Source organism: Leopardus geoffroyi, chromosome B2 (genome assembly GCF_018350155.1).
Source record: "Leopardus geoffroyi isolate Oge1 chromosome B2, O.geoffroyi_Oge1_pat1.0, whole genome shotgun sequence".
In the NCBI taxonomy this organism is placed as follows: domain Eukaryota; kingdom Metazoa; phylum Chordata; class Mammalia; order Carnivora; family Felidae; genus Leopardus; species Leopardus geoffroyi.
Window position 1 is genome coordinate 152,269,341 of NC_059332.1, and position 26,135 is coordinate 152,295,475.

At 53.8% G+C, this 26,135-nt stretch overlaps 2 protein-coding genes and 1 pseudogene across 4 annotated transcripts in view; 1 reads left to right on the forward strand and 2 right to left on the reverse strand.

Moving 5' to 3' along the window:
- Positions 1-2,002: 2,002 nt before the first annotated feature.
- Positions 2,003-11,242, reverse strand: DLL1 (delta like canonical Notch ligand 1). 2 transcript variants are annotated; one of them, XM_045500377.1, is made up of 11 exons: positions 10,419-11,116; positions 9,916-10,212; positions 9,143-9,203; positions 8,645-8,902; positions 6,742-6,802; positions 6,088-6,218; positions 5,795-5,964; positions 5,465-5,681; positions 3,120-3,924; positions 2,803-2,920; positions 2,003-2,693 (listed from the first exon to the last, which is right to left on the reverse strand). In XM_045500377.1, the coding sequence occupies exons 1-11, from the start codon at positions 10,470-10,472 to the stop codon at positions 2,688-2,690; spliced, it is 2,178 nt and encodes a 725-aa protein (XP_045356333.1). In that variant the 5' UTR covers positions 10,473-11,116; the 3' UTR covers positions 2,003-2,687. The 2 variants fall into 2 exon arrangements, with proteins under 2 accessions (XP_045356333.1, XP_045356332.1); XM_045500376.1 differs by having other exon boundaries at positions 5,795-6,218; positions 10,419-11,242.
- A 44-nt stretch (positions 11,243-11,286) lies between these two features.
- FAM120B (family with sequence similarity 120B) overlaps positions 11,287-26,135 on the forward strand; it is a 112,401-nt gene continuing 97,552 nt past the window's right edge. For both annotated transcript variants that reach the window (XM_045500373.1, XM_045500374.1), the window contains exon 1: positions 11,287-11,390. In XM_045500373.1, the coding sequence (XP_045356329.1) occupies positions 11,376-11,390 (15 nt within the window). In that variant the 5' untranslated portion in view covers positions 11,287-11,375. The remainder of the gene's footprint in view (positions 11,391-26,135) is intronic.
- Positions 22,567-24,715, reverse strand: LOC123609332 (annotated as a pseudogene).

Here is a 26,135-nt window from a genome sequence, read left to right on the forward strand (position 1 = left end):
CGGCTCCTGCTGGAGGGACCCGCCACTCTCGCTGTTCCAAGTGCCCTGTCGCTCCTTCCTGCCCCGGCAGGGCGCTTGGAGAACGTGGCTGCAAGTGGTGGCACTGGCCACTGCCTGGCAGGGGAGTCACGGCAGGTCTGCAAAGGCCCCTGTTTTTATCTGGCTCTTTTGGATCTGCCCACCTGATTTCCTGCTGCAGGTGACATAAACCCTGAAAGCTGAGAGGCCATCTGTAAATGTCAAATTAAAACATTATTCTCAGAAGGGACTCAGGGGGTCCAACAGAGCCCTGGGAGCTCCAAAACCTCAAGTTTTAAGTCTGATTTGTTCCTCAGGCAGCTTACTTGCCTCAGAGGAAAGATGGAGGGATTTCCTGACTTTACAAGGCTGAGGAGGTGAAGGTGAGGTTACCTTTGAGTACTTTGAGGTCCTTTTATGGAGTGGGCTTCACAAGAATCCCAGCAAACTCCGTACTTTTGAAAATAGATGAGCTCTCCAATTTATTACCCACACCGGGCCACTTCTGAAAGTGTGAGGGAGCCACTAACACTACTCCAGGCTGGCAAGTGTGAACGGGTGCACGGCCACCAGCTCTTACACTGGATCCTGACTCCTGAGGGCAACACTGGCAGCTCCTTCGGTGATGCCAGAATATGCTGCTAACCCTTTCCAGGGAGCCTGGGGCGCAGGGCAAGGACGGAGCTGATTCAGAGCCCCGAATCTGCCCCACTCACACCCTGGCCCTGCCACTAACTTCTTTCCATGGAGAAATCCCTCCACCGGAGCCCTCGCCTGGAAGGGGCTACTCCAAAATAACAACCCAGGCGACCCAAAGGGTCGGGATAGACTGGGTTGTGTCCCATACAGAAGCATGCACAGAGAGGTGCCCCAGGATTTGTGTGTGTCGTCGAGCCCACCTGGTGTTGTTTTGGGGGTTCTCGCTCATCTGTATACGTAAGGACGGACGTGCTGACTGGTTAGCACACGTGCTGTCCTCCCCCCTTCCCGGAAGACCCCACAATTTCCACCTGCACAGCAAGTGCCAGTGGGATAAACTTATCATGGTCACTGGACCAAGAACAGCTCACTGATGTTTTCCCTTTGGGTGATTAGACCAGTAAGTTCCGTTCCTCTCCCTGCTCCCCTCTGACCCCAGAAATAAGCCACCTGTCCCAACATGGGCTTGTCATCTTAGCTGACAAAGGACACTGACGCTCTGGAGCCACCAAACCACACCGGTGATGAGGCCTATTAAATCCCCAGGTCCTGCTGTCAGTGAGAAGCTGAGTGTCTGACAATTATTGAATAAATTATTACATAAATTAACAAATAAACTGGGGCACGGAGCCCGACTGCCAGATTTGAACATTAACTCTGCCACTGACTGACCCTGAGCGAGAAGCTTCACCTCCCCAAACCTCAGCTTCCTCTTCTGTAAAAGGAGTAATGCCAGCACCAGGAGTAACCAGCCCAGCCAGGCACAGCGGTTTCCCCGGGGCCGGTAGTCAGCGCTCAATAAAACACATTTTTATCTTACCGCTCTGTGTCCCCCCACAACTGTTGAGTTAGAAGGCAACGAACTCTCTCGAATTGACTGGAAATAACCCATAAACAAATGGATGAATACTATTATCCTAAGACAAAAAGCCTTTGCCATGGCAATACAAAAGCGTCTCACGGGTATTTGATCCCAAATGAGGCTCTGTTCCAGCCCTTGAATAACAAGGCTCAGAAAGGTGGCCCGCTCTGAGGGTCCTCGGACCCGTCAGCACGATGCGGAGTTGCATGTGCCTATGATACCCCTGGCGGGCCCAGGGGCTGCTCAGGAGCTGGCCAGCCTCCCTCAGCCCCTCCCGGAGACGCCCTGGTGATAACTGTGCAGGCTTCTCTGAGGCACACAGAAGCCACTGAAACCAGGCAAAGACATTGAAAATCGACAATCAGAAGCCGTTTCTGTCTAGAGGGAGCGAGCACAGGGCGTGGTGAGGAAGCACACCTCTAGTCGTCGTTCATAATATTTATTTTGGAAAAATATTTTAAAAAGGATTTTCTTCATTAACAAAACAGTAAAAAACTCAAATAACATTTGCACAATATTCCATAAATACATTTATATACAAAAAAATATAGTCACATAGACCCGAAGTGCCTTTGTACATATTTACCAAAGATTTAAATTATAAAAAATGAACATCACAAAATACTCAAGCTTTACAGATATCATGAAAAATATTTTTACAAGTCCAAAAAAATAACACACATTTTTTTTCCACCTAGAAAAAACACATTTTAGTATCAAAAAGGACGATAAAGGCAGTGTTTGTGATTCTAATTCAAGAAAAGACCGGCTCATGAGAACCCAAAATATACACTTCAGGCAGTGCATGCTTCTCACGTAGTAATTAAGTCCATTCATTTAAATATATATTTTTTAAAAGCCAACTGTCCATAGTGCAACGGGAACGTCCTAGAAGGCAGTGCAACAGGCCCCTTGGCCGCCGCCGAGCTGCAGCCACGCCGCGTCCCCAGCTGGCCTCGGAAGGGAGAGCCGGCTGGGTCCGGATCGGTTCCTCAGCAGCAGTCCGTGGGTCTCCCTTTCCTCTTTCAAGCAGCATCCACTGGGGCATATATCCTTGGAATTTTATTTATTTTAAGAGAAACGGGAACTTTGCCGTATCGCTTCCATTTCACACCTGGTGGGCCCACGGGACAGGATGGGAAGTTAGCTCCAGACAGAGGTCAGCACCCTCTGACTTCTCCCCCCGCTTCCGCCCCGAGACCAGGCCCGGGCTGCGCACTGACCTCGGTCGCTATGACGCACTCGTCTTTCTCCTCCGATATGACGTACACCGACTGGTACTTTGTGTCTTTTGAAGTAGAATACACAGAGTCTGGTCTTTTTCTTTCAGGTGCTTCTCCACTGAGGGGAAAATAAAAGAACCACAAGAAACACGTGAGAACGGGAAAAACTGACCAGCGCTGGCCCAGAGTGCAGCACCCCCTTCGGGGGTAAAGCTCAGGGGTGGAGCGTCTGACTGCAGAGTGCAGCACCCCCTCGCATCAGGACGCCCTCCCAGGCTGGCCTTCCCGCGTGTCCCCTCCCCGCCCGCAGCACGCACCCCCTGAGTGTCGGGGTGCTCTTCTCCTCCCCTGCAGGGCCCTGGGGCTGGCCCTTGGCGTCACGCTTGCCATGGGGGTCCCTGACGGCGGCCGCAGCGTCGCCCTTGAGGTCCTGCACTAGATTATAATCCACAGCAGGGTAGCGGGCCTTGAGACCGTTCTTATCAGCCCCATGGTCCCCGTGGAAGTCAACCTTCTTGTTGGTGTTCTTGATCTGCGTGGCCCCGATGACGCTGACACAGACGTCCTTCTCGCGCTGGCAGTTGGCCAGGTTGTTCATCGTCTCCGCCTCCCCACGGCAGGGCTCGGCAGGGGGCCGGTCCTTCTGCAGCCTGAGCCGCACACAGACCACGGCGGCGGCACAGCCCAGCAGCAGCATGAGGACAAGCACCACGCCGGCACAGACGGCCACCCAGGGGAAGGGCCCGGCCTGGCCCTCCACGTACTTCTCGGTGAGGTCCACCACCACCGCCGGGCCCGGGGGCGGCTCAGGCAGCAGGAACTGGCAGTTGGGGCCCCCGTAGCCCCGGGCGCACTCACACAGGTAACGCCGGTCCCTCTCGTGGCAGGTGGCCCCGTTGTGGCAGGGCGCGTGCTCACACCTGCTGACAGGGGCACTGCAGTTCCTGCCTGTGTAACCTGGGGGACAGGTGCAGGAGTACTCGTTCACGCCGTCCCGGCAGGTGCCCCCGTTGGCACACGGGGAGGAGGCACAATCATCCACGTTGTCCTCGCAGCGCCTCCCGGAGAAGCCAGCCTGGCAGCGGCACAGGTAAGCATCACCAAGGTCCACACACTGTGCACCTGGAACACAGGACACATTCTGAAGCCTTGCTACGTGTCAGTCCTGCAAGGTACACCAGGGATGCGAGACAGACGAGGCAGCCGTGGCCTGGACACAAACATCAGGGGAGGGGTCTGGTCCAGCTCTAGCTCGGTAAACTGCAAACGATACAGCTAATATCTCTTTTCTTTAAGTATTTTTTTAGCGCTTGTTTCTTTTTGAAAGAGACAGAGTGCAAGCGGGGGAGGGGCAGAAAGAGAGAGGGGGAGACACAGAATCCGAATCGGAAGCAGGCTCCAGGCTCTGAGCTGCCAGCACAGAGCCGGACATGGGGCTCGAACTCGTGAACTGTGAGATCAGGACCTGAGCCGAAGTCAGACGCTCAACCGACTGAGCCCTCCAGGCGCCCCAAGTTTATTTAAGTTTAAAGAGAGAGAGAGAGAGAGAGAGAGAGAGAGAGAGGGAGAGAGAGAGACAGAGTGTGAGCGGGGGAGGAGCAGAGAGAAAGAGGGAGACACAGAATCCGAAGCGGGCTCCAGGTTCTGAGCTCCCAGCACAGAGCCCGACGCGGGGCTCAAACTCACGGGCCTTGAGATCATGCCGAGCAGAAGTCGGACGCTGACTGGGCCCCCCCGCAGCTAACCCTCCCAGCAGCTCTGCTCCCACCGGGGCAGTACACGGCGCTTTGGCTACAGCGTTGCATTCACTTTCACGTCATCCCACAAAAGACCCGGTTTGCAGATGAGGAAACTGAGGCTTAATGACGCTGATGTGCTTGCCTGCAGTTCCACAGTCAGTGAAAAGAGCAGGGTTGACAACAGAAAGGAAGAGGAAGAAAGGAGGGAGTGGAAGAGGTCTCTGTCCTTCGAGAGCCAATCTGTTAAACCTCCTGCTATTCTGCCTCTAAAATAAAGCCGCCAACCTTTCTGTTGCTTCAGTGGGTAGAAACAAACAGGAGGCAGAGCCTGAGACCACAGGACCGCCACGCCCTCTGTACGGCACGTGGACAGCAGAAGGACAGGGATTTCCTCTCTGTCAATCATCGTGGCTAATGGCGAAGCTCACAGAAGGCCTGGCATGTCTGGCCCCAGCTTCTCTCCTCTACCCACTCACAGGGGAGCAGGGGGCCCGTCAACAGACCACACTTCTGCACAGACACACCAGACGGTTATGTTTGGGTGACAGAGCTGAGCCGGGCTTCCCTCCAAAAACAGTCGCTGGGCTGCCATTGGAGCGCAATCTACTGAATCATGGCCCCGACTCAGACACCTGTGGTGCGATACGACCTTGAGAAGTCATCCCACCTCTCTGCCTCAGGCTCCCCCTGTAGGACGTGGGAATCCACACTCCTGCCTGCCTTTCTTGCTCCTTGAGCACTTCCAGGCTCGGGGATAACACTTCTGTGAAGAGTTTCTGTTCAGCTGAAAGGGCTCCATAACCTCGGGGTGGCTTGCAAAGTGACGTGTTTGGTTGGAAACGAAACGCGTGTGCTCTCTAACGTATTCTCATCAGTGCTGACCACCTGACAAAGTCTCAGAGCGGCCGGGGCTGCCGTCCTACCATGGGAACAGGGTGAAGAGCTGCAGGAATCCACCTTCTTCTCGCAGTTAAAGCCGGAGAAGCCCACGGGGCAGCGGCAGGTGTACCCTCCCTCGGGGTTGTCTGAGCACCGTCCCCCGTTGAAGCAGGGGCCGTCGGCACATGCCATGGCACTCAGCTCACAGATTCTGCCGTAGAAGCCGGGTGGGCACGTGCAAGAGTAGCCATTCTCAAGGTCCTGCGTCGCAGAGAAGATAAAGCGCTGTCACAGGGTCGCTCCAAGAGACCCGCGTGATGCGTACCAAACCAGCGCCCCCGTTCAACAGGAAATCCTGCTGGGGCTGGACTCACCGTGCAGCTGCCTCCATTCCTGCAGGGGCTGGCGCCACACTCGTCGATCTCCGTCTCACAGTTGGCCCCTGAGTACCCCGGCCGGCAAGAGCAGGTGTAACTTCCCTGGCCCGTGTTAGTGCAGGTGGCCCCGTTCCTGCAGGGCTTGTGGTGTGTGCAGTAGTTCAGGTCTGTGAGGGGCAGAGGCGGGAGAAGGAGGAGAGAGCAGCCCAGGGTCAGACTCAGGGAGACCACATCTTCCCCGTGACGAAGCCGGGGAAGCCCAGGGCTGCTGGATGGGGCTGGGGGCTCACCCTGGTTGCAGAAGAGGCCACCCCAGCCCTCCTGGCAGTTGCACTGCCAGGGCTGCTGGCAGGTGCCGTGGAGGCAGCCGGGGTACCGGATGCACTGGTCACAGTACCGGCTCTGCCAGCCCACTCTGCACCTAGGAAGAGAGCACGTGTCAGGCGGGCGTCGGCACCACCGGGCTCACGGTCACGCACACGCCCGACCCACGAGAAACCACCTTCCAGCGACACCAGCACGTCTGGCTTTCAAACGAGGCAGAACACCAGAGTCTCCTCGGGAGCCTGCAAACACGCCAGTGCCTCAGAGGGTCTGATTTCTGGGAGTGAGGCTCGCTGAGACAGCATTTTTAGGGGCTCCCTAGGTGGTCCTAGGATGCCAAAAAGTTTGGGAATCCCTGAACTGAACCCATCTTCAATGTCAATTCCTTGCAGACAGCTATCCGTACGTTCCCATAACCACCGAGGGGCTTCCGTGACTGACAACCCGTGACTCTACGTGTCTCTGTACGTTTACTAAGTAGAAACACGAGAATAACGGCTCCAACCCCGACAGCCAGCTACTCTTACCTGAAGTTTTCAAACCATCACCCAGAGCTACTTTACAAATACACCAGGTACAAGGAGAAGCAGAGAAGGGAAAAACCCCTTTTGCAAACTTACTTGCACTCCCCTGGCTTGTCACAAAACCCATGCAGCTCGTCGCATCCTGGCAAGCAGATTGCTACAAGCAAAGAGAAGACACGGGGTCAAGCCCCACCCCAAGATCCTCCCCAACACAACCGGGGGCTGCTGCCACAATGCGGTTGGGACAAAACTTGCTCAGCTCAGTTGGCAGACCCGGCGGAGTTAATCTCCATCTGTGGAGTATCCACGGTCCTGCCTGGTAACTGCGGACTTCACTCCGCCCTGGGATGAGCATTCTTCTTAACACAGCAGCTCCAGGACAAAAGAGCGCGGAAACCCCCACCCCCACCCCATCCCCTTTTCTTCTGAGAGGGTCAGAAGTCCTTCCCCCTCCTCCTCCCCCACTTCCCAATTCTATGCACAAAGCTCCACCTCTTAATACCCAGAAAGTGTGTGTGTCGATAAGGGTGGACAGCTGGTATGCAGAGTACCAGGGCAAGACAGCTGCTCTATTGTCTCTGCTCTCCCAGCAGCTGCCCCAGTGCGACAATACCGCCTCCCCCGCCCCCCGCCCCCACCCGCACACACACCCCCGGCGTGTGTGTACACACACACACACACACACACACACACACACACACAGACACGCGTGTGCGCGCGAGCCCTTTCCGCCAATGGGAGCTGGCGTGCGCTCCCGCCGCCTTTGCCCGGAGAGATCTAATCGATGGCACGCGCTAGCTGGGGGCGGGGAGAGGCTCCAGTGTTTGAATAAGAAGAAAAAAGTTTAAGTTTACGGCTCCCCCGCAGCGAAGAAGAGGAGGGAGGGGAGCGGACGGAAGGCAGCAGGCAGGCCAGAGGTCCCCGCGGGGGTGGGGGCTGATGTGGAGCTGGCTTCCTTCACAGGGTTATGAAACTCATCGACGAGCTGCTCCAAGTTTGTAAGACAACAGAGCCCGCTCAGGCCCAGGCGCAGCTCAAAACAATGACCTACCCTCACCCCCAGGCACGAATCAGAACTGAGAGACCTCCCTGGCAAGAGGTTCTGGGCCTAAGGACAAGGAGGGAGGTTCGCCTGCTCCAGGGCAGGAGAAGGAAAACTCACCAGGGTTTCTGGGGGAGTTCCAGGGCCCACCCAACCCCTAACTAGAGGGAAACCCAACCCCTGGGTGTGCAGACTGGCAGTGAGGCCTCCGCAAGCTGAAGAGAGGCCTACCAACCTGAAGCAGGCCCAGGAGCCAGCGGAAGCCTCGCAGGCCTCCCGCTCTCCACCAGAATCATGGGGCAGGCAGGGCCCGTTGCCTTTTTGGTGAAGGTATTTCTTCCCCAGGCAAGGTGTTTTGTGAGCGCAGTGTGCGCTCTGGCAGGCGGGCCCCTTCCCCTGTGGCTCTTGCCTACCCAGGCCTCAGCTGACACACACGGTCTCCTGTCCACAGACCCCTAGGAGGGACTATGTCATTAACAACACACGTGCGTCACGCAGAGTATTTGCAAATACCCTCAGTCTGCGAAAAGGCCAAGCACACCAACTCTAGAAAGAAAACGAAGCATTTTTCCAATGAGACGCTGTCCTGGCAAAGAGAACTGGTTTGGAGCATGCGCCTCCACATACAAACTCTCCTCTCTGTTCCTCCCTTCCTTCCTCCTCTCCCTCTCCCTCCGGCTCACTTCCTGACCCCTGGCCCTGTCTCCAAAATCCTCCCTGATTAAGAAAGGCAGCTTCCCATAGCGGAAGTTAAAACTTCTGAGTTGACCCCAACCCCGCTGCTGGCTAGCTGTGAGGTCTCGGTGAGTTTCTCCAGCTCTCTGGCCTCAGTTTCCCCACCAGGGCATCACTCCACTGCTGACATCTGAGGACCCCACTGGCTCACAGAATACTCCCACCCCCACTCCCTGGGAGCTCCGGCCTGGAAGTAGACCAAGGAGGGAAGCAGGAACTCACGTTCAGTGCAGTACTGGCCTTTCCAGCCAGGATCGCAGACTTTCTCCCCCCTCTCCCCGCAGGTGAAGTGGCCGAAGGCGTCGTCTCGGGGGCGACAGAAGACGGAGCAGCCGTCCCCGTAGTAGTGCTCGTCACACACAAAGCGGTAGGAATACTTGAGGTCTGTTCGGCCGCTGCTGTGCAGGTCCTGAGACCACTCCTCGCCCACAGTCAGGTGCCTCTGCGTGGCCAGGCGGCTGATGAGTCTTTCTGGGTTTTCTGTGGGAAGACGGTGCTCCCGTTGGTTCTGACCAAGAACCCAGAGGCTTGGGGCCCTGGGGGAGGTAGAACTGACGTGTGATGCAGGGGAGGAGGCCACAGGCCCTCCACCCAGAGCCTCCTGCAGGAGTTTGCAGAATGTAAGCACAGAAGCTGATTTCTGGTGGAGACAAGAGGTCAAGTGCGTACTGACTGGGGAAGCTGTTGACTTGGTTTTGGAGTTTTTTGATTTGTTTTTACCTGTTGTGAGGTCATCAGGAGAATCTGTGTGAAGGGCTTCAATGATCAGCGAAAAGGTGCCCTGGGAGAAAGGGGGAGGAGACAGAAGATAAACTAGAAATGTTAAAAACCAAAACCCAAAGGGACGCTCTCGGGTCACCCAAGTCCGGAACCGCCTGGGGTGCGGTGCAGATCTGTGTGCCCAGAGCAGGGTCTCCGGACATCTCTTGCCTGTTTTCACTTTCCTCAAGGAAATGGAAGAACTTTTTAAAGAGTGGTTTCCTGACGTGTTTTTTCAGCCTGTTAGTACAGGATATCACGTTAAAAAAAAAAAAAAAAAAAAAAAGGCTGCGAGCAGGCGGGGCTGCAGGGATTGTCATCAGTCACCGGGTGGGGGGGGGGGCTACACACAGGGGCCAGGGGCTGTCATGCTGCGAAGGCAGTTCAACCTGCCCAGGGACAGGGCAACGAGAGAACTGTCCCCCGAGAAGGCGCTCGCTGGACCGGGGAGCTACGGGCAGAGGCCGGTTCCGAAACCTCCCAGACCCTCCGCCTCTCGGCCCCGCGGTAGCCCGGCTGTCACTCTGCCGCCTGAAGGGTCACTCGGGGCGTGGAGGCGATGCTCCGGGCCTGGCCGCTTCCGCCGCCACCCTGAGGACCGCGGCGCCCGCCCGCCTCCCCTCCCCGGCACCCCGCCGGTGCGCGCCCCCAGCGTGCCTGGAGCGGGGCTGACCCGTCGAGGCCCCCGCCCCGCCCCGCCCCGCCCCGCCCCGCCCCGCAGGTGCAGCGCTCACCGGCCAGGTAAAGCCGAAGGGGAAGCGGATGGGGTTGCTAAAGGCGGGGTCGGCGCCCGCGCCGTCGGGCAGGCTGAAGGAGTCCACGCCCAGCACCGGCGTGACGGCGCTGCCGTAGGTACAGGGTGGCTCAGGAGACACGCTGGCCTGATAGTGCTTGAGGCACACGCGGAAGAAGGTCCTGCAGGCGCACGGCGGCGGCCCCGCGCCCCCGCGGCAGCAGTTGCGGTTTCCCAGCAGCCCCTTCTTGTTGACGAACTCCTGAAGCTTCAGCTCGAACACCCCGGAGGTCCAGACCTGGGGGAGGGGGCGGCGGGGGGCGGGGCTGAGGGCGCGGGGCCCTGCGCTCCGAGGCTAGCTTTCGGGTTCACCGCGGGCTCCGCCGGCCCGGCTCGCCACCCCCCTGCGCCCCCGGTGCCCTGCCTGACGCCTCGCGGCTCCCGGGTGCCCCATCGACACCCGCCCTGACAGCGGGGCCCTGGACACCCCAGCCGACAACTTACCTGGCACAGCAGGGCCGACACCACGGCGAGGGCCAGGGCGCACCGGCGGCCCATGGTGCACCGCTGGACGCGCTCGAGCTCCCCTGCGCCCCCGCCTTCGGGCCCTAGAACTGCGGGGGGTGCCCGAGGGTGGCCGTGGCCCCCAGGAGCGTGGACAGAGAAGCGCCGCCGCTCCGCCGCGGGCCGGGGTGATCAGGGCTCCTTTCTTCCGGAGCCCGTGTCTCCTCTTTCGGGGGCTGCGGTCGTCCAGATCCGCCCTGCGCGGGTGACGGCGCTCTGGGGGTGCACGAGCAAAGGGCTGGCTCTGAGACTGCCGATGGAGCCGCAACTTTCGGTTTTCCTCCTTTCTTCCAGTCCACCAGTAGGTAGGGGTCGTTGGCTTCCTGGTTTTGTCTCGAGCTTCTTCCCAGGGAAAAAAAGGGGGGGGAGGGGAGGAAGCGTCCAGATTTTCAGCTTAATTCCCAAAGAGCTTCCTCCGAGTCCGATTAGAGAGCCGAGGTCTGGAAATCCCACCGGCGAGGCGATAATCCCGGGCCCCGCGGAGCGCGCGCAGGGACCCCGGCGGCGGCGGCGAGTGTGCGCGGCGCGCCCTGCGGCTCGGGCCCGTGTCACTCGGCGGCGGCGTGCGTGCCGGGAGCGTCCCGGACTCGTGTGTCCCGCGCCCCCGCGCAGACACGCGTCTCCCCGAAGGACCCAGCCGGTGCCATCCACATAAACAGCACGGGGTCCCGGCACAGGGCGGCGGGTGGCGAGCTGAGACGCCGCGCCACGGCTGCGCGTCCGGTGCGCGCTCGGCCCGGCCGCTCTCCGCGGGTGCGCGCCGAGGTCTGCGCTCGCCGGCGCCGGCCGCCCTTATATCCCGCCGGCCGCCCGCATGGCTAATGAGATGCAAATGAGCAGCCCCCCAATCTGGCGAGAGCTGTCACAAAGGAGCCACTTTTCCAAACCCTCCTCTCAATGGATCGCCAAATGGTCAGTGAGCTGTAAAATGTGCAACCTCCTCCCCGCCCCCACACCTCCCCGCCCCCGGCCCTCCCCTGCCCCCGCCCCCGCCCCCCGCCTTCCTCCGCACCACACAAAACGCGCTCATTTACATTCCTGCAAAATGTTCGCCGCGAGAATCCCCTGCGCTCGCGAGGCGGGGGCCCTGGCCGCGGCCCCTCGGCTCTGCCGCCGGCCGCAGGCTCGCGGAGCCCCGCGGGGACACGCGGGGACGCGCGGGGGCGGTGCCGAGCCTCCGGCCCCGCCTGGGGCCGCCGGACGCGGCCTGGGACACTCGCCCGGCCGACGCGGCGTCTGCGTGCCGTCTCCCCGCGCGGGCCGGGCCTCGGGGTCTGGGGGCGCGGGGGCCGCGAGCGTGGTCGGAAAGGGGCGGGCGCGCGCAGCGGGCGGGCGGCCGTGAGTTTCGGGAAGTTTGGGAAGGTCTGACATCGACGAGCCACCCGGCCGAGGACGGCGACGCTGCGTCCGGGAGTCCTCCGCAGGCAGGGCTGAGGCGAGCGCGGCGCCCCCGGGGACCCCGGAGTCCCCGCGCCAGCGGGAGGCCGCTGGTGGGGGCGGGGTCTGGGTAGCGCTATGCGCCTCCCCCCCCCCCCCCCACCCACCCAAGCTGGGAGATCCTGCCGCCTCAAACTAGTGCCCGCACCCCCGCCCCGCACACGCGCGCGCGCACATACACACGCGCGCGCGCACACGTCCTTCCCGGAGCGATTCTCGGCCACCGCCACCTTTCCTGGGTGTCCAGCCCCTCTCTCCTGGGTATTCCCCCCTCGGCCTCCCTCCGCTTGGTAAAAAGTGAGTTTGGTGTGTGTCGTTCGCGTGGCTGTCATTAAGGCAGTCTGTTATTGTGCGAGGCTGAATCAGTGGCTCTTTGTGCGCTCAGCTGTATGGTAATGCGGACCGCACCTGCTCCCCGCACAATGCCGAGAGAAAGAGCTCCCCTCCGCGCGCGCCGCGGCCTCTGCAACAATGTCCGGCACATGTTCTAAAGACCTTCCAGCCCGCCCCCCCCCACCCGAAATCTTTACACAACCATCACCTTATTAGGTTTTTACACGTCCATCAGACACTAGAACTTTTGTTTTCATTTTTTTTAAGGGAAATGAGTTTATTGGGAGGGCTGAGAACACACGTATCACACAATGAATTATCTAAATTGCTCTCATGCTTGTGGGCTCAATGCAGAATTAAGGTGGCGCATGGACCCCTACTCTGGCATCCAGCGTCATTAGGCACACTTCGGGGTCTTTTTCCCAACCCTGTCTGCTCCCCTCCCCCTCCCCCAGCACCTACGGCGGTGTCATCAGGGTGGAAGGTGTGAATGTGGGAGTAAATGTCACTCGGTGTGTGACACAGCCCCAGGGTGCCTGGCCACAAGGGCCTCGCCGCAGGTGTGCTATAGCCACCTTATTGGTGGGAACCGGCGCTGTCCTGGCAAAATGTGACCTTCATTGCAGCGGGTGTGGAGATCACAAAGTACTGTTTAATGAGCAGGAAGAGAGGAAATACCAAGTAAAACCACTGTAAACAACAATCTAAAATCACTTGGGGACTCAACCATGGCCATCCTTCTGGACGTTAGGCAACCAGAACCTTGTTTCTTTGGCTCGCAAATACCCGTAAAGTTCCTGAATTGACAGATCTGTACACGTTAGGTTTTCCACTGCTGCCTGGTCAAAAAGCAAAGAATGAGTCGAAAGTAATGTGCATGTAAGGGTGAAGTGAGAAAGGCAGGCTTGGACCCCACCAGAACCCCCTACTGTTTGGTTCAGAACAAATGGAGACTTCAAAGATGCTACACCCCCGGGATGGTGGCAATCCCAGTGTGGCCACCCTTTGCAGACTTTGTAAGGACGTGCTACATCCCCACAGGGCCGGGTCAGCATGAATCCTAATTTAATCTTGCCACCTAGTGTCAGCATCCTTTTCTCACTACATCCGTGTTTCCCCTGAAAGCTAGTTTCGGAGAACTTTGCTCTCTCTACAGCATAGAAGTTGGTGTGTGTGTGTGTGTGTGTGTGTGTGTGTGTGTGTGTGTGTATGGTGGGGGGGAGCTGGGTGGGAGGGAGGGAGGTGAGAGGGTTCCAGGAGCAAGGGAGACACAAAGGAAGAAAGGAATGTGAGCTCTAAATCCTCTGTGCCTCTGAGTCTGAGAGTAGATTTCAGTAAGAAATGAAATTTCAGGAACCTTTTAATTAGAAAATGGAAGTGGGAAATAGTCTCGTCTGAATGCCTGTTTAGAAAACTGGAAATAAAAAGTTCCACGCGCAAGGGCTTAAACCTTGGGGGGAAAAGACTTGCCCCAAATCTTTAACAAACCCCCCTCAGTATCAAGTATTTGTTAAATTGACGTGGCACAGATTTCTCGATTACAGCGGCAAAGCGGAACTGAAAGGCATCGTAAAATCCATCAGAATCCTGCCCAAAGCGTTCATTCTTTTCCAACTTAATTTATGCCACGCGATTCTGTATTGGGGAAATCAAGCAGAAAGCCCTTTTCTTCTCCTTCCTCCTCCTCCTGTTCTTTCCTCTTCTTTTTTCTTCCTCTCCTCTCCTCTCTCCTTCTCCTTCCTCCTCCTCCCCTCCTTCTCCTCCTCCTCCCCCTTCTTCTTCTCCCCCTCTCCCCCTTCTCCTTCTCCTCCTCCTCCTCCTCCTCCTCCTCCTCCTCCTCCTCCTTCTCTTTCCCTCTCCCCCCACCTCACGCTGGTCCCTCTCCCCCTCTCCCTTTCAAAGCTGAGCTAACGGGAGACTGTTTAACTTCTGTGTTTCTGTAGGGGCCTGTTGTAGTTTAACTCCTGCACACCAGTAGCTGAGATGAACAAAGGAGAGACTCGAGGTCCAACTATTCATCCTTTCTTTGCACTTTAATTTTCATTGATTGGGAAGACAAGGGGAGCCCTTAGGGATTCAGGCTGAAGGGGGGGACACGCCTTTAGACGCCATCAGCCCCCTAGCCAGCCATCTGCTCCGAACCAAATGGCGTTTTTCCACTCCTGACTGCGTGTCTCTATACTCCCGCAACGCACTCTGAACCCCCTAAATGCAGGAGGAGGCTCCAGCTAGAGTATGTTAAATAGACTTGCCTCCACGCCGGCCCTAGTGGCCAGATCCCCTCCTCCCCGCACACCATAAATCCTCACCTTGCTTCTTAGGAAAAAGCAGGAAACTTTCTTTTAAATACTTTTTGATTTCTCCGCAAATTTACTGTACAAAGTGAGACTCATTAGGGCTTAGAAGGCACCCGATCCATCAGACACAGGAGAGGACACAGAGTTTTGCTGCCTGGTGGTGGGGTTTTAGTTTTGCCAGGCAGGCACAGCTCATAGCCTGAATAACCCAGTGGCTAGGGTAGGCTCGGGTTGTATGACCAGAACCATGGCCACAACAACTACAGCTAAGTTCCCTGTTTACTGGAGACCCTGGTTATTTTCCCCATCATTTTATTAGGCGACTTGGGGGAAAAGGCTCCCAGTCATCATTTTATCAAATTAAATGTGGCCACCTCAGTACTGGTGTGACCAAATACTGTGGACACCCAAATCTGTTTCAGTCCCCTTTTGCCCAAAGAAAGGTTCTATTCTCAGGGTGTGTGTGTGTGTGTGTGTGTGTGTGTGTGTGTGTGTGGTGGTTGTGGGAAGAGGAAGGAGGGTCTGGGCAGATTGCAAAAAACAATGCCCAGAATAGGCTCCAGAGTCTAAGCCAGCCACAGGTTCAGTTTTCTGTATAAACAAGTCTGGAGACTGGAGTGATGTTTGTGTTTTCTTACACCAACTGAATACTGTATACCCAACAGAGAGGTTCTCTTATTCCTGAGAAGAATTAGAGTCCTTGTTCAGAACAACAAAATAAAAAAACTTCCAAGCAGCAAATCTGGTGTTGATCAAACATGCCAGGTTACTAGGAGAAGGAGGAGGAGGAGGGGACCTAAAGCATGTTTATTAATTAGTATCACATCCCCCAGCAATACATCCTACTGCCCCTTCTCATCAGTCACAGTTTGGGTATCTTTTTTTTTAACCATACAACGCTATTACAATCCCATTGACTATGTTCCCTATGCTGCACCTTCATCCCCGTGACTTATTTATTCCACAAGCAGAAGCCTGTACCTCCCACAGCAGTTTTGGAATCACAAAGTGGTTAAAATAGCAGACAAATTGACCGACTTGCTGTGAAGGTGCAGATCTCTTCCGTAAGCCCGGTCTGTGTAGTGTAGTCACTAGGGACGCTTACTTCTTACTTCTTAAGGCTGTCTCGAGTCTCCCAGAGCCTCACACACACTGACCCCTATGGATATACGGATTTGTTTAGACTTGACCGAGCCCTGTGTGGATCTGTCGTTGAAGGTACATTCTGACCTAAGCCATCCATTCATACCCAGCAGGGAAAAAGAAGGGGAGGCGGGCAGAGCTAGCTTACATTTAGACACTGGAGGCCTCCCTGTTGCTGGAGAATAAACAGGTCACAGCAAACCCAGTGAGGCCCCATCCATAGCCTCTTCTGACCTCCTGGGGCAGCCCCCTCATAGCAGAGATGGCCCCACAGACAGCCAGGACAGTGACTTTGGGCCGGCCGGTTCATGTGGGGCGTGGGGGGGGGGGAGGGGGGGCTAGTGGCAGGAGGACAGACCCCAGCAGGAGAAGCAGAGGTCCTGACAGTTTCTCCTAAAGCTTTCCCTTCTCAGCGCAGGCTGGGCCGCTGGAGACTGTTAAGTGGCACGGTGGCCCGGCCTTCCCGGTGGGGCAGGGTCATGGCGTGTCATCTAACCTTTCCTTTTCAGTGGGAGCGGCGGCCGCGGCGCGGAAGGGAAGGCAGGTCCCAGTCCCACGTGGTTTCGCGTGGCGGTCGCGGTGCCGCGCACGGGGGACACCCCACCTCCGCGGATGCAGGGGCGGCGGGTGGAGGCCGCAGGTCCGCAGCGAGTTGCAAAGGCATGTGCTGATTTGCATGAGAAAGGGCGAGTCGCGTGCTCAGCTGGCGGCCCCGGCGCAGATGACGGGTCCCCACCCCCCGCGCCGCTCCCCTCCCCCCCGTCCCGGGCCGCGGCCGCGGCTCCCCGAACCCGCGGATCATCTGCTCGGGCTGTCCCGCGCTCATCTCCATGACAAAGCGCGTGTTTACCTGGCCCGGCACCGGCGGGCACGCCTTTGTCCCGGATCGGATGACCGCACAGCTGCTCCCGCCGCCGCGCGCCCGCCCCGAGTGGCCCCTCAGAACTTTCCTGCGACTGAGCGCGCGGGGGCCCCGAGGGGGGCGTGGGGCGGAGGCTGCTGCGGCCCGGGAGGGGCTGTGCCGGACTGCGGCGCAGTGCCGGAGGGCTCCCCAGAGGTGGTGGCTCGGAGAGGTGCCCGCGATGGGTTGCAAGGGCCAGGGGGGCATGGGCGTGAGGCCGGTCACCCCCGCGAGCCACTGGCAGGTGCGGCGCTAGGGTGACGCAGGGCCACCCCGAGGGCCCAGGTCGACTTCGGGACGGGCCCATGCCAGCCGCGTGCGGCGACCCGGAGCGGTGGCAGGGTCGCGGCGCGCCCTTCGTGCGCCCCTGGAGGGGTGCGGCCTCTGGGAGGCCAGACCTGAACGCGGGGCCGTCCCCTGTCCGCGTCCGCGGCGGGAATCCTCGGTCCCGGGCCCAAGCGGCGCACCTGGAAACCGCAGCCTCGGACTTGGCACACAATGAGGAAGGGATGAAAGGGCGTCGAGGGGCGCCGTCCGGCCGGCCCTGTCCCCAGGCCCTACTCCCCCAGGGCGCGCCCCCGCCCGGGGTGGGGGGGGGGGTGGGCGGCGGGTCTCGGGCACCTGTCGCCCGGGCCCTGGGGCGGCCCGTCAATCACCCGGCCGGCGCGGGCGGGGGGGGGGGGGGCGCCTGGGGGCTGCGACCCTGTGCCCCGAGGCTCTAAAACGGAGTCGCCCGGAAACGTGGCTTGGCCCGGGGCCCTCCCCACGGAGGGTCCCCGCCGAACCCGCGCAGCCCGGGGCCGCGGCCGAGGAGCCCTGGGCGAGGCGAAGCTTTCGAGCGCGCTGTCCTTCCCACCTCCCCACCTCCCCTTTTCTGTGAGCATCTGCCCGGGGGAGAACAGATGTGGGCACCTGCGGTGACAGGCCGCATATGTTCCATCCTATTCACAGGCATTCAGACGTGGCCACAATGAGCAGCCTTTGTGCGCACAGTCACTAAATATATTAATCTGCACTCCCCAGAGCACCGGGCTGTTTAATTTTTCACTAGCAATAACATCTGATCTAATCCTTAAATCGGCTCCCGAAAGCCTGCCCTCCCGCCCTCCTTTTTTCTCTCTCTCTTTCCCCACCCCCTCTCCCGAAAAACGTGTGAAGCTATTCAACCTTCCACCTGTTGCCCGCTGAACTGGGCGTGGTTCTTGCAACATCTGATGTCGGTTCGGGCGGCGGGCGGGGGTGCGGGCGGGAGCGACCGTGTGGGGGCCGCTGTTGGGCCACAGGGGCGTAGCTCGGGCATGTTTATCAGAAGGAAAATAAACACAAAGTGCAGAGTGCGGCTCCCCAAATGTTGTGCAAACAAAGAACGACGATTATTAAACAGCTTCCGAAGCAGCCCAGCGCACCCATCCTCCCTGTGTGCCGCCCTTAAAAACGTACGTGAAGTTGGCCTTTATCTTTCTCTGATTAAACTCCAGTGGTTACTATAAACACCGGGGAATAGGCCGCGCAGCCAAAAGGTAACATAAATCTCAGACGTAAGACTTAGGTTTTTGAAGCAATTTTGTTGCATGGCTCTTTTTCTTAGCATCCCTTATTCTGTTTTGATTTGTTTTCGGCCACAATGGGTCCTTTAGTGCCATTGTGGGTGTCACAATGCAGACGGACATCAGGCTGTGAATGAAGACAGAGGCAGTTTAAACAAACCAGGCTCTTTCTTTCCTTCCCGTCCATTGTGATACGAATGGGCCTTCTGCACTGGCTGCTGGGAGACCGGCTTTGCAAGGCCCTACTCCAGTAAATGGGCTGGAGAGAAAGGGACCCCAATAAGCAGCCTAAGCATTGGAGAAAAAAGAGGAGACAAATTTCGGCAAATGTCTTTCACCTTCAAGTCAGCACATTTCTTAATCTCAAAAAGTAAGGCATGCTTTCTTGAGCTGCACTCCTTGCTTTTCGAGTTTCCTCCCTGCCCACTATGAAATTCTTAGTCTCTCCCCTGTGATACGTCCCCGTCCCCGGAAGCAGAATGGGGACAGCACTGGCACTCCATCAAGGTTTGCTTTCAAAAAGCTATGGGAACAGGGCGGTGGCTGTTTATCAATCATTATCACTAATAACTAATGATCATAAACTGCTTTCGAACTGTAAGCTGCTCACTGCTGGTAGGTATGTAGGGGCATGGTTGTGAGTCTGGATTTTTTTAGGAACAGTCACAAACCTATGCTTGCTTTCTTTTATTTATTTATTTATTTATGTATGTATTTATTTTTATTTTTGAGAGAGAGAGAGAGAGAGAGAGAGAGAGAGACAGAGCATGAACAGGGGAGGGGCAGAGAGAGGGAGGGAGACACAGAATCCGAAGTAGGCTCCAGGCTCCAGGCTCTGAGCTGTCAGCACAGAGCCCGATGCGGGGCTCGAACCCACAGACCTCGAGATCACGACCTGAGCCGAAGTCCGATGGCTCAACCGACTGAGCCACCCAGGCACCCCTGCTTTCTTTTAATGGTAGTTGGCACTGTTCCTATTTACATTAGTAGGTTCATTAAGGCAAGAAATACAGTTGTTTTTAGGTTGTTAGGGGCCCAGTAGGAGTGAGTTAGGAATGAGCCACCCCCACCACTTCACTTCTCGGTGGTTGGAACGGAGTCACAGGACACCACTGAACCAACCATAGTCAAGGCAAATGGGAAAACCATGATGGGCTTATGGAAGTCACTGTTCACAGCTGGGGCTACAGGCAGATTTACTTGCCCAAAGCACATGGCAGTGAGAAGGCCACTTCAGTCACTCACTCATGTGTTCATCCACTCACCTGTCTTGGAGGCTAGAGGTGCAAAGGAAAGTTAGGTCTTCTCTCTGCCACCGCATGCAGTATACAATGAGTAGAGAAGGCTTTTATTTTCAGAAAGAGTTTGTATAGGATTACTTTGCCTTCCTTAAATGTTTGATGGAATTCACCAGTGAGGCTACGTGGATCTGGAGTTTTCTTTGTTGGAAGGTTTTTACTTAGAAATTCAACCTAACAAATGAATGTATGGTTTAATGAATATAGGGTTACTCAGATTTTCTATTTCTTCTCAGGCTTGGTAGTTTTTATGGCTCAAGAAATTAAAAAACAACTTTTTTAATGTTTGTTTATTTTTGAGAGACAGAGACAGAGCACGAGTGGGGAAGGAGCAGCGAGAGGGAGACATGGAATCTGAAGCAGGCTCTGGGCCCTGAGCTGTCAGCACAGAGCCCAACTCGGGGCTCGGACTCATAAACCGTGAAATCATGACCTGAGCCGGAGCTGACTCTTAACCGCTTAACCCTTAACTGGCAGAGCCACCTAGGCGCCCCAGGCTCAAGGGATTTTTTCCTCTTACCTGAAGCTGTTCAAATAGTCTTCTTTTAACCTTTCGGTCTAAGTAAACTCTGTGGTTCCATCTTCCATCATTAAGATGGGTGATCTCTGTCTTCTTTTTTTGTTGTGATCAATATAGCTACAGGTTTATCAGTTTCATTGCTCTCATCAAAGAACCAGTCTTGTTTCACTGAGCACCTTTGCTGATCAAGGCTAGATCTAGCCCGAGCCACTGGGCTTGCCTTCCTTCGGGAATCTCCACCCTCCACTTCCTGTTGTCTACTCCCTGAAAATAATCATTTCATATATTTTGTCTAGATTTCTAGTTGTTTAAAGTGGAAGGACAAGTTCTGTAGGAATTATTCCTTCATGGGCAGAAGCTGAAACAGGATACTTTCGGGGGCAAGTAACAGAAAATCCTAATTCAACACACTTAACTATAAGGAAGGGACACCATCAAATAGAATTCAGAGGTGGTCTTTGTGTGAGTTAATCTTTGGCTTAACCGCATCGTCCAGGCACAAGGCACTCTCCATGTTTCTGCTCCACTGGCTTTGGATTGACTTCAAATGTTGCTTAACTCCCTCCCATGACTGCATGATGGCTGCAGGGGCCCGGAAGTCACAAGCAGACATGACAATGACCAGAGGAAGAGGCTCATTTTCTTTCTGTGTGACACTTTGTAACAGCCATAAAACACTTCAGTAATGTTCAAGGTGGACTAACCAGGTAGAAGTCAGTGTATTGTTATGGGTATGGCTTTTTTTCTTTCCCAGGTTTTGGATGGTGAACTATTGCTCAAATGAAACCACATCAACCCATGTGGTTGTGTTCAAAGAAATTCAGTTCAGCATTCAAATAAAATTAAAACTAACTCCAAATAAATTCCAAAGGCTGTTTGTTACCAAGAGAAACCCGCCCTGATCCCACCCTTGCCAAGCTCATTTCATGCCCCATGTTTCTGCTGTTTCTCAGTGGATGTGAAGGCTTTCCCTTCACCATTCTACTCTCCCTTAACTCCCTTCTCCCTACTTTCAACCTACGGTTTCTTTCTTTCTTCTTTTCTTTCCTTCCCTATTTTTCTCTTTTATGTAAATCTGCCATCCTGTTTTTAGGTTCTCCTCACAATTCATGTCTGATGTGCACAATAGGGCATAGGAAACATCTATGTATGGTGTCAAGCAGGAGGTGGGGAAAGGACCTGAATAATCACATGTAACTTTTTGGCTTCTGTTATGCTGATTTCCATGTACAACTTTTCTTCTAGTGTCCTGGGAAAGGGGCCTGCAAAAGAATCTTTGGCTTCTCCCTTCCTTCACTATTGTGCACTGGAGTTGTAAAAAAAATTTTAAAGCCTATAGAATTTAGACAGATTTGAGTTTGAATAACAATTGTGCCACTTACTACCACTTGTACTAGTTACTTAACAACTCTTTAAAACTTAAATTTTTTTCTTTTACCAAAGTAATACAGTTACAGATTTTAAAATTCAAGTAGTATTTCCAGATTTATAACAAAAAATAGCAATCACCTACATCGAGCATTCCCACTTTCAATTCCTTCCTCTAACTTAACTCTTCGCTATTGTTTTTTAAAATTTACTCTCATATTTCTTTTTTAATGTTTATTTTTGAGAAAGAGAAAGAGAGAACGAGCAGGGGAGGGGCAGAGAGAGAGAGAGAGGGAGATACAGAATCCGAAGCAGGCTCCAGGCTCTGAGTTGTCAGCACAGAACCCAACCCAACGCGGGGCACAAAGTGTGAGATCACGACCCGGGCTGAAGCCAGAGGCTTAATGGACTGAGCCACCCAGGCGACCCCTCCCCCCGCCCCCGGGCCTTTTTTTAATGTTTACACTCCTATTTCTTATGAAAGAGTCTCTAATGCTATGTCTGTCTTATTCCCTTGCACGTATTGTCTATGGACTTCCCAGCTCTAGCAGATGAAGATTTAACTCTTCCACCGGATTTCCCAGACACACGCATTTATGAACACGTATAAGATTGCCTCCCATTTTTTAAAAAAACTATAGCATCCTTTTGTATTAAATTACCATTCTGTATTTACTTTATTATTTTTTTTAATGTTTATTTTTGAAAGAGGGGGAGAGAGACAGAGTGTGAGCGGGGGAGGGGCAGAGAGAGAGAGAGAGACACAGAATCGGAAGCAGGCTCCAGGCTCCAAGCTGTCAGCACAGAGCCCGATGCAGGCATCGAACTCACAAACTAGGAGATCATGACCTGAGCTGAAATCAAGAGTTGGATGCTTAACTGACTGAGCCACTCAGGCGCCCCTCAATTTTTTTTTTAACCGATGTAATTTAAGGAATGTTTTCCATTCAAATAGAATTTTCTCAAAAAAATTTTTTTAAGATTTGTTATTTTTGAGAGACAGAGACAGAGTGTGAGCAGGGGAAGGGCAAAGAGAAAGAGAGAAAGAGAGAGAGAGAGAGAGAGAGAATCTAAAATAGACTCCAGGTTCTGAGCTGTCAGCACAGAGCCCGACATGGGGCTCGAACCCACAAACCATGAGAACATGACCTGAGCTGAAGTCAGACGCTTAACCAACTGAGCCACATAGATGCCCCATGTATTTGCCTTACTAAAGCTAGGTAATTATTCACAGCTGAGGCATATGCGGTGATTACATTTTATTTTTTGTGCAGTGTTTTGTCTTTACTGGATTCAACAATTGCCTAATATATTTGTTTGACGTTTCTGTGTACCTCTTACTTATCATCACCAAACTCCAAAGATCTTCCTTTAAAGTATTCAGACACATCAGGTGTTCATGGGTGTCACTGTCCTGGATGAGGAAGGTATCTCTGGGAGGCACCTGCTCTAGTTTAAATGGTCTCTATCTAGGACTTACTTTCCTCCTCTGTCTTCACTTGGATTCCCTGCTACCCAGGTCCTAAATATCCCTCTTTCCTGACTACTTAATTTTGGAGAGTATCCCTCTGCAGGTTTCTGAATGGATTTGGTAGATCGTATTTTTGAGCTGCATATCTCAATACATCTTTATTCTACTCTCACACTTAACTAATATTTTGATTGAGAGTAGAATTTAGTGTTAGAATTATTTTCTTCAGAATGTTAAAGTTAAGTCTCCACTGAATTTCAGCTTCCTGGGATTCAATTGAGAATTACCATGCCCTTCTGATTTCCAATCCTTTAAATGTGACCTTTTTCTTTTTTCCTGTGGAAACTTTTTTTTTTTTTTTTTTTTAGGAAGGGGCAAGTCTGAATATTTATTACCCCTTTTAAAAATATGATTATTTACATAACTTGGTTTTTAATAATTGGCTCTCCTGAGTCAGTACAAGCCAGCTCCAGCACACCACTGCCCCTAAGCCTCTAGGAGGCCTTAGGATTGTACTGTCCACCAGGAGACAGCCTGACTGCATTTTCTTATGGAACATGTGGGAGTAAGCAGGGAAGGAATCTTTAGGCAGAATGCCACCAAGATTCACTTAAATTCAGTTATCTCCTGGTCTCTCTTCTTCCTGATCTACACGGAGGCTCAGAAGTAGAAGGATTTGCTCAAAGGAACAGAAAGGAACCAAAAGAACCAGGAAAGACTTCAATGCGAAAGGAACAGAGCCAAAGCTCTGGAGGGGGACAGGTCAGGGAAGAGTTGAGGTTGAAAGCCTCTGGCCCTCGGTTCTCAAGAAAGGAAGACTTATCGAGTCGGGGAGGGTGGTGCAGATGCCTTTTATTGGTCTAGCCAGCATAACTAGTAGTAGGTTTGGGCAGAGCTCCCCTATCTGTCCTGGCCCCCATCTTTCCTGGGTGTTCCTGACTCATCCCAGGGGAGGAGAGTGTTGGGCAGGGGTGGCAGGCAGAGCCAGGATCGAAAAGGGGATCAGGGTGAAGTAGAAAGCACGGGGCTACCAGATCACTCAAATAAAAAGCCCATCAGGGCAGAAGAGAGGATGTTTCCCCAAACAGGCCCCTCTGCCCTTGCCAGGAGTGGAAGGGGGCAGGAAGCTTTCACTAGAGGTTTCCTACTGTGCCCTTTGTGCTATCAGCATCTCCCGGATGTGTTCCTCAGCTTCCTTCACTCTGCTCTAGGTAGGATTTTTTCTGTTCCAATTCTTTAATTTTTTCTTCTGCTATTTTCTGTTTCTCTGAGTTGACTGTGAATTACCTCCTTGGACTGAAGAATAAACATTCTTCCTGCACCTTCATACATGTCAGTCTCATCTATCAAAGTCATAATCTCTGTATCTGTAAGATGTGCATGCTTTTTTGTCCGTTTAGCTGTTCAATCTGTTATGTCTGCAACTTCACCTTCTGTTGAATGTCAATAACTTTGGCTTGAAGCTCTGTGAAGGCCCTCTTCAATTCCAGATCCACGGGAGCGGCCATCTTGGTTCACTCAGTGTGCCTCTCCCTATGGAAACTTTTAAAGATCTTTTCTTTATCGCTGGTGTCCTGAAATTTCATGATGTACCTTAGTGTGGATCATTTTAGATTTGTTGTGCTGGGCATTTGGCAATCCTTTTCAATATAAGAACGTGTCTTTTACATCTGGGAAATTTTCTTGAATTATTTCTTGAGTATTTCCTCCTCTTCATTTTCTTTCTTGTAATTCCTATTTTTCACATGTCAAACTTTAATCTTCTAATTTTCTTATGTTTTGTCTTTCTCCATATTTTTCTCTTTGTTCCAATATCTGTGAGATATCATCAGATTTATCTTCTAACTTTAAACACTTTTTAAATTTAGGGCGCCTGAGTGGCTCAGTCAGTTGAGCGTCCGACTTACGCTCAGGTCATGATCTCATGGCTCCTAGTTCGAACCCTGTGTCGGGCTCTGTGCTGACAGCTCAGAGCCTGGAGCCTGCTTCTGATTCTGTGTCTCCCTCTCTCTCTGCCCCTAACCCACTCGCATTGTCTCTGTCTCTCTCAAAAATAAACATTAAAAAAATTTTTAAACACTTTTTAAATTTATCATGGCTTTTATAATTTTCAAGAGCTCTTATTTTTGGAATGTTCTTTTACATATTCCCTCTCTGTTTCTCTCATGGATAATCTTCAGAGATTGCAAAGAACAATGTTTTTTTACAATATTTTTCTTCTTTCTTCTAGTTTTTTGTTTTTTCCTTTTCTTCTGTCTTCCTCACATGTCTGTCAATCCTCGGTCACAGGTGTCTATTTCGGAGGGAGGCAGACATGCTTATCGGAAGCTCTGTGGGATAGATGAAGACCGCCCAGTGGTGGGACCCACCTAAGGCAGTTTGAGGAGCTTTGGCTGGCCTGTCACCCTCCGCCTCCACTGTCTGGGTCCCCACAGGCTGCAGCTGGTGTCTCTGCTTGCCCCTTGCTCCTTCCGAACTCCTTTTGTTTCCTAGGTTTTCTTCTTCTGACCTTCCTCTTCTGAGATTCCACTTCCTTCCAGGCTCAAGTCACACTTTATCTTCTTGCTGCCTTCTTCATCCGCATGTTATAAACTTTACACTATGTTTCACTTGTTTCCCAATATTTAATGTATGTTCATTTGTCTTCCCAACCACAACACGTGTCCCTTAAGATGAGAGACCACTTCACATCCTTCCTGGTGTGGCATCCAACCAGTAGTAGCTGCTAAGCACTGTTGGTTTTTTGTTTTTTTTTTTTTCCAACGTTTATTTATTTTTGGGACAGAGAGAGACAGAGCATGAACAGGGGAGGGGCAGAGAGAGAGAGGGAGACACAGAATCGGAAACAGGCTCCAGGCTCTGAGCCATCAGCCCAGAGCCCGACGCGGGGCTCGAACCCACGGACCGCGAGATCGTGACCTGGCTGAAGTCGGACGCTTAACCGACTGCGCCACCCAGGCGCCCCGAGCACTGTTGGTTTTACCGAAAGAAATTTTTAAAGTCAGCCAGAAAGGAAAGCCTTGTATGCCGGGTGCAGATTCCTTCTCAGATGTAATACATACATGTGGTGTCGCTGCAGTTTGGTAATGCTTTCTGAGTGCTTGATCTGTCAAGTGCTTTGCAAGAGACTCTGAAGAGAGCAGCATTTGATCATTTTACTTCAGCAGAAGCCTCTCGTTCCCTGGGGTTCACAGCAGCACTACCAGATATGTTGTGTGTACAGACAGGTTTTGAGATGCGGCCTAAATAATTAGGTATTACTAATAATTTAACTTCCTCTGTAATTTATCTAAAAATCAATTAGATTGGTTTAAAGGCTAATCTGCTATCACACTTGGCCAG